At 33.9% G+C, this 7,069-nt stretch overlaps 1 protein-coding gene across 1 annotated transcript; it reads right to left on the bottom strand.

Annotated features, from left to right (window-relative positions):
* Positions 1–557: 557 nt before the first annotated feature.
* On the bottom strand, positions 558–5,636 carry LOC143591832 (TORTIFOLIA1-like protein 4). The gene is made up of 5 exons (XM_077071918.1): positions 5,323–5,636; positions 3,863–4,328; positions 3,194–3,305; positions 1,104–1,543; positions 558–1,017 (listed from the first exon to the last, which is right to left on the bottom strand). The coding sequence occupies exons 1-5, from the start codon at positions 5,634–5,636 to the stop codon at positions 628–630; spliced, it is 1,722 nt and encodes a 573-aa protein (XP_076928033.1). The 3' UTR covers positions 558–627.
* Between the last annotated feature and the right edge of the window lie 1,433 nt (positions 5,637–7,069).

The raw sequence follows: 7,069 nt of genomic DNA, 5'->3' as shown, positions 1-7,069 counted from the left end.
CTCACTGACATAATGCTCGGGTTTTACCAACACTCGATTTCAACGAAAAATTTTACCAACTGCCCTGGCGCGCACAACTTTAGTTAATACTAATAACAATAATATTAGTAGTAGTTTTAGATAACGTATAAAACTATAATGCAGATGGGAGTAATTTCTGAGTTCGTGTTTACTATTATTTCAAGCTCAATTTGTTTATGGTTTTGTTATTATCATACATGCTATTACAATGTATCAAGTTTAATACATTTCGGTCCAATCAACCCCTTATAAACTCTAGAAATAATTTTGTACAACAAAATATATACTTTTATAAAGCCCTGAACTATATGAACTATAATATTGAAATAATACAACACAAAAGTAACAAAATGAATTATATCTAAGCATTTTAAATCATGAATACAATAGCCAAAAGCGGTGTATACGAAAATAAAAATAACACTGTACATAATCTATCTCAACGACGATGGGTGATATAATATAACCTAAATGTATGTACCTGATCCTCTCATCTCAAGTGACAATACTCGTGGTAAATGAAGAAACAACACATAAAACATAACCCGAACCGACCCATCTAAAAGTAAATGAGTCAAAATGAAATAGATACTCAAATACCTGGTATTACATTCTGTGTTGTATGCAGTTGGCAAAAAAGCCCCCATCAAATCTATCGAAATTACGATTTTGCCCTTGTGTGGCTTTCTTCTTTCGAGCACTCGATAATGTCTCGATACTTCTTCCTGGATTTTCAAACACGCTTCTTGGCAGACACGTGTCATTTGGTGATTGGTTACTTCCACGAAAAGGCGACCTGATACTGGGAAATGACCCTTCTGCCCTTCGCCAATATTTAGGACTTAAAAACTCAGTACCTATACAGCAAGAATCGGTTCTTGAGACTCTCCCGGTTGATATCCCGAAATCGTATGATATTTCATCTAATGTCTTTTCTAGACCGTTTACTCGCGTCTCCAATGAATTCATTCCACTACGTGAACTCCCGATAAATTTCTGAAAATAATTAAAATAAGCAAAATATGTCATAAAATTATGAAAAAAAAATTATAAAAATAAAATAAAATAATATTTCAAACTACCTGTAAAAGATTCAAAAGATTTGACTGTTGATTTTCAATCTGAAAAAGCTGTTTTTGAATCCGAGATAAATCTTCAACCTCTTTCTGATTCCCATAAACATACTCATTTGGAATCCCGTTCGTGTCTCTATCGAATTGACGATCATCAATAAACGGAACCACACGAGAACCAAATCTTGTTTTGTTGGAAATGACTCTTTTTTCGGTTTCAAGAATGATGGTTTTATCAATATCCACTGTATCAGATTCAGGCTCGGGCTCAGGTACTGGAACGTTGACTTTTGTAACGGTTTTTTGGTCAAAATCCATCTTTCTAGCAACTGAAGCACTATGTTTCTTGTAACTACTCTTTGGTGGACTTCTACTTTGTGTTGTAGTTGCAGAAGGCTTGCTACTGGAAACTGTTTCCTTTGGTGAAGTTTCTAAAATAGTAGCAGAAACTATAAAAAAATATATATATATATTTAAATTAATATTTTTTTTAAATATATCAAAGACGTAAGATTAAGGTTAAAGACATTTAGAGGGAGGGGTTAGTTCGGGTTATAAGTTAACTGTCGTTTGGGCTTACTTTACTTTAATTATGTTTCCGTGTCCCTGTGATGTTTTATTTATACGAGGAAAGTTAACGTACAAACTAAAAAACTGTATTGAACATGCGAATCAAATGGTGTAATTATATATGTAAAGTAGTTGTTTTGTATACAGTGTAACTACACTACTTGTATATATAATAACACTATTTGATTTGTATATTTTACACGTTAATTTAATTTGTATTTGATCCAGACCCTTATTTATACCATCATACTTTTCCACCATTTTTTTTACTTGGAGATTACCAATATTATATTATTTTTATATTATTATTCTATTTTTTACTACTAGTTATTTATTATTATTAATATTACTATTCTATATTTCTATCTATGTTGTTTTAAAGTTCTTGTGTAGAACTTTATGTTTCTCTTATACTAGTCATGTCATATAGGTAAGGTTTGCTTGCATCCCACCGTCCCAGACGCTACTAATGGTCTTGCTATTGGTGGGACTTTTTGACGAGGTATGGTTTATTTAAAATATATTTTATAAAAATTGGTCCGGTTCTAAAAATATTGGATACAAGTAATATTATTATTATTAAGCATGGAATATGGGAAACAATATCATGACTTTAATCATTAAGGATGTCATGAAGAGTCTAAAGCTTCCAAATTATAATATAAAAGAAACCAAAGGAAACAAAATGTTTCAACTTTAATTATTGTTTTTTAAAATATAAGGGAAATAATTAGCCAGCTTTCCTTCCAGTTCAAGGTATGAATAATCCAAGTTTAGCTTACCTAAAATGGTTAACAGATTACCAACCACCATGTAACTGTTTCTTGACAAGCAAAATGAACTAATTGATGTGTTATTAATGTTTTTTTTTTTGGCAAAATGAACTAATTAATTAGTCATTAATGTTCTTAACAAGCCTTAACGAGTCTTGTGTATTTTTAAGTTTTACCTCTTTTGGACTTCTATGTATTAATTTCACACTGCACAACCGAGCTTGAGTCAAACTTTGGCTTGTTTAACATGCTACTATAGCTCGGGCCGAGCTTTGGCTCGTTTAAAATTTTCTCGAAATATATAAAAATAATTAAAAATGTATATAATATAATTAATAAATAATAGTATAGCCGAGCTCGAGCTTTAAAAAAAAAGCTCGAATCAAACTATGGCTCGTTTAAGGTACTATTGTAGCTCGGGCCGAGCTTTGGCTCGTTTAAAATTTACTCATAATATATAAAAATTATTAAAAATTTATATATAATAACTAATAGATAATAGTAGAGCCGAGCTCACGCGTTAGAAAAAAAGCTTGAGTTAAACTTTGGCTCGTTTAAGGTAAACTGTAGCTCGGGCCGAGCTTTGGCTTGTTTAAGCTTTCTCATAATATATAAAAATAAATAAAAATGTATATATAATAATTAATAAATAATAATAGATCCGAGCTCGAGCTCTAGAAAAAAAGCTCAAAGCGAGCCGAGCTCCAACTTGGCTCATCTCGTTTGCAGCTCAATTAATGACAAACTAAAGTTTACCTTTAGATGAAGGTGAACTGCCATTCAGTTGAGGTGAAACCGGGACCGCCTCATCTGGAATCTCCTTCCATAACTCTAATGTTTGATTCATTGATTCGCGAACTACTTTCACCTGTTATATTAGTTATTCAAATTCAAGGCATTAACCAAATCTGAAGTTGAAATAGTACCCCCACTGCCTGACTAGCGCCTAACGCATTCTAGGCATGTAAACGAACCGAACCGAACGTTCATGAAATGTTTGTGAACTCTTTGATGGGAAGTTTGTTTATTTACGAACATGAACAAAAAAAATTTGTTCATAAGTAAACAAACGAAAATTTTGTTCGTCCATTTATGCTAATTAATGTCCATTAATGTTCGATTAAACTTTAATATATATAAACATAAAAGGTGCTCGTTTAAACTATATGAGTGTCAGTGTGAGTAAATACACACACACGCACGCGTTTGTTTATGTTTGTTCTACCATGTTCATTTAAGTTTGTTTTTGTTCGTAAACTGTTCATTTGGGTTTAAAACGAACAAACACGAACACAAATTTTGTTCTATTATATGTTCGCATTTGTGTACAGTTAACGTTGAATAACGAACAAAGTTCGTGCAGTTCATTTACAGGCCTAGCGAGTTCTACAACAAGACCGAATATTAATGATTAATAACCAATACCTTATCAAACCTCTTATTCTCTAGCGAAGCTAAACCCGAAGACCTAACCCCCATCAAGTTCCCCTTCTCCGTAACCGCCAACCGTCCCAACGCCTCAACGGCCGCCTTCCTCGCCGCCCAATCCTCGCTACTCAAAAACCCAACCAAACAATTCACAACCAAACCCCGGTTCAAACCGGCTCCACCGGCTCCAACAATACTTCCTATAACAGTTAACAACGCTGGTTTCGCCTTAAACCCATCAGCCTTCACCAGTTTTAAAACCCTGACCAACAACTTCTTTAAATACTCCTTCTCGGGCTCCGGCGAGGCCTCGATCGCAGCCGATAAACACAACGCCGATCCGATCTGACCGTTATACTCGTTCTCCGTCATCACAGCGTCAACTAACGGCTTTGATAACGAACTAAACGGAATGTTAGTGATTTCCGATGAGATTGAAGTCACGGCGGCAACGCAGGCGGACCTGGGTGAGCAGAAAACCGAATTAACCGAACTGAAAACAAAATAACTGAAAAAAGGAAAAACCGAACCAAAGCATTACCGATGGTTATTTTTTTGTTGTTTTGAAAAACCGAATTTTCGTTTCGGTAGAATTAGAAAAAAAACGACTATAACCGAACCGAAACAGAGAATAACTGGAAAACTGAACGGTCTGTGTATTCAAAAAACTGGGGGTCCAAACGAGCCGTGCCCAAGGTCGGCTCGTTCAAATTACACAGAGCTCAAGCTCGACTCATTCTGAGCTCTATTTCCAAAACTCGAGCTCGGATCGTTTAAATTACACGGAGCTCGAGCTCGGCTCGTTTAAATTACACGGGGCTTGTGCTCGGCTCATGAGTAAATTTTCAAGCTCAAGCTCGGCTCGTTTACTACTTAATATTTATTAATTAGTTTTTATATATTTTATAATTATTTTTATATGTTTTCTTTTTAACTATAATTTTATGTATAAAATAATATCTATTATTTAGTTATTTTTCATAACATTATATATTAACCAATAACTAAAAATACATACATTAAAAAATTATATAACCAACAAGCTCTCGTTTAGAGAGCCTAGCCGGCTCGAGTTCGATTATTAAACGAGCTTACTTTTAGGCTCGAGCTTGGGCTTCTCGGCTCAATCGAGATTTTTAACGAGCCGATCTCAAGTAGCTCGGCTCATTTGCACCCCTAAAAAAACCAATGACTTTGACTTCGCTTTCGCCTAATAACCGAGAACCAAAGCATTAACCGATGGTTAATTTATTATTTATTTTGAAAAACCGAAATTCCAGTTTCGGCATAATTGAAAAAAAAAAAACCGAACCAAAACCGAAAACCAAACGGTTTGTATATTCAAAAAAATTCGAGCTCTGCTCTTTTCGATCTCTATTTCTATTTTCTAAAGCTCGAGCTCGGCTCATTAACTATTTCCTAATAACCGAACTGAACCGAACCGTGCACGGCCCTACCTAACTGCGGAATCACCATCACGGAGACGACGAACGACAGCAGCAAGCATTTTACTGACATGAGGTGAGATATTATTGCCATGAGTTACGGATAAAAAGCCTATTATACGTACGGAGTGTTTCCGTACAGGCGATTTATCAGACGACGTCGTATTGGATAAATAATTAAGAAACGGAGCGAATGTGGCGTCAGTGAGAGTTAAGGCGATGGATTCGAGTTCGGTTGAGGCGAGTGTGAGTGTGTCTCGGTCGGAGAGTTTTGTTAGGCAGGCGGTGACGCGGTGTTTGAGGTCTTGTGGTGGTGGTTGTGACATTGTGGTGGTGTGTGATGACGGAGTTGTGGTGGTGGATGGTGGAATGGGATTGTGTCAAGTGGAGGACACGAAAGTGGTTGCTTATTAACAGGGAGAGAGAATGAGAATAGAAGAACGTGGGGAAGGAATGACACTTAACATCGGAGTAGATATAATAATAATAATAATAACAACAACAATAATAATAATAATCAATAATAATCTTTAATAATATATGGATAAATTTATAAATGCTCCGTAATATGGAATATTATTCGGGTTTTAAAATTGTTTTGATTAGATTACTCATATAACTTTTTTTATAATCGGGTTACTATATTCTTAAACACGGATTTTTTTATGCGTTAAGAAAAGGAACGGAGGATAAAATACATGGATCGGAGTTTACAATATATATAGTTAGAAATAAAAAATAAGGTTTACGTCACCACTCAACGTCGACATCATGAAAAGATAAGAAAAAAGATTTACTGTGTTAAAAAAAAGGATATTGATAAAAAAAACATGTTAAAACATTTAATTTAATATAATATAAAAGATGGATAATTTAATTGAAACATTTTTTTAGACTTGAGGGATTTAATTAAAAGATTTTTAAAACTTAGTTACTAAGATTTACTAATATATTATTTATCACATTTATGGAGCATTTTAAATTGGAAGGTATATCTTTTTAAAGAAAATTTACTAATATATTTATACTAAATCTATAGAGCATTTTAATTGAGAGGTATATCTTTTTAGAGCAAAGATGAACTTCTTTAAATTATATTTTAAATTTTTTCTTCCAATCTTTTACATCTTATTTTCAATATGGACTTCTCTAGTAATTTTTAATATTGTATAATGGTAATGAGTTTGGGTTTTTTAATAGAAATCTAGGTTCAATTTTCACAGACAATACTTTGGAAAGGGCATGATTGACTGAATGTAGAAAGACCGGAATCTTCGTGATCTCCGGTTTAATCCTGAGAGTGTCTACATATTACCACCAGTGTGCTTCGAACAGGTGACATTCATTGGGACTGGAGATAACTTAGAGGCGCTTAAAGACTCTGTACGGCCGGATTTGGTCAAACTGGCGGTGACCTTTTATTGTTGAGTCACCCAATACATAATACCTAAGCAATTATATGTTTGTTGTTTCCTATTAAAAAAAGATGAACTTTCTTTAAACTAGTAATTTTTTTAACCGTTTACATCTTATTTTTCAATCTGCACCACTCTAATAATTATTTTTAATATTATTTACAGTACTTATTTTCACGTCAGACCAAAAGAGTGGTGAGGTGAGCATCCAGTCTTCGAGGTAAATTTTAAACTCAATCTCAATTAACCGGCTATTTACCCATATATACGTTACTATAAGCATGTTTAAAGCATAGTTTTACCATTGCCTTTAGCTCACCTAGATCAATAAATCAATAAATCAA

The sequence above is a fragment of the Bidens hawaiensis genome, unplaced genomic scaffold, assembly GCF_021521415.1.
Source record: "Bidens hawaiensis isolate Kalapana, Puna unplaced genomic scaffold, B.hawaiensis_p1.1 tig00040085_1, whole genome shotgun sequence".
NCBI classification, from domain to species: domain Eukaryota; kingdom Viridiplantae; phylum Streptophyta; class Magnoliopsida; order Asterales; family Asteraceae; genus Bidens; species Bidens hawaiensis.
Note: the sequence above shows the minus strand (reverse complement) of the source record. Positions and strands in the feature narration are given on the sequence as shown.

Coding starts and splice junctions, on each gene's coding strand:
- LOC143591832 (XM_077071918.1), bottom strand. CDS start 5,636: ATGTCACAACCACCACCACAAGACCTCAAACACCGCGTCACCGCCTGC. Junction 4,329..5,322: donor GATGGTGATTCCGCAGTTAG/GTAGGGCCGTGC, acceptor CTGCTCACCCAG/GTCCGCCTGCGTTGCCGCCG. Junction 1,544..3,193: donor CAGTTCACCTTCATCTAAAG/GTAAACTTTAGT, acceptor ATTTTTTTATAG/TTTCTGCTACTATTTTAGAA.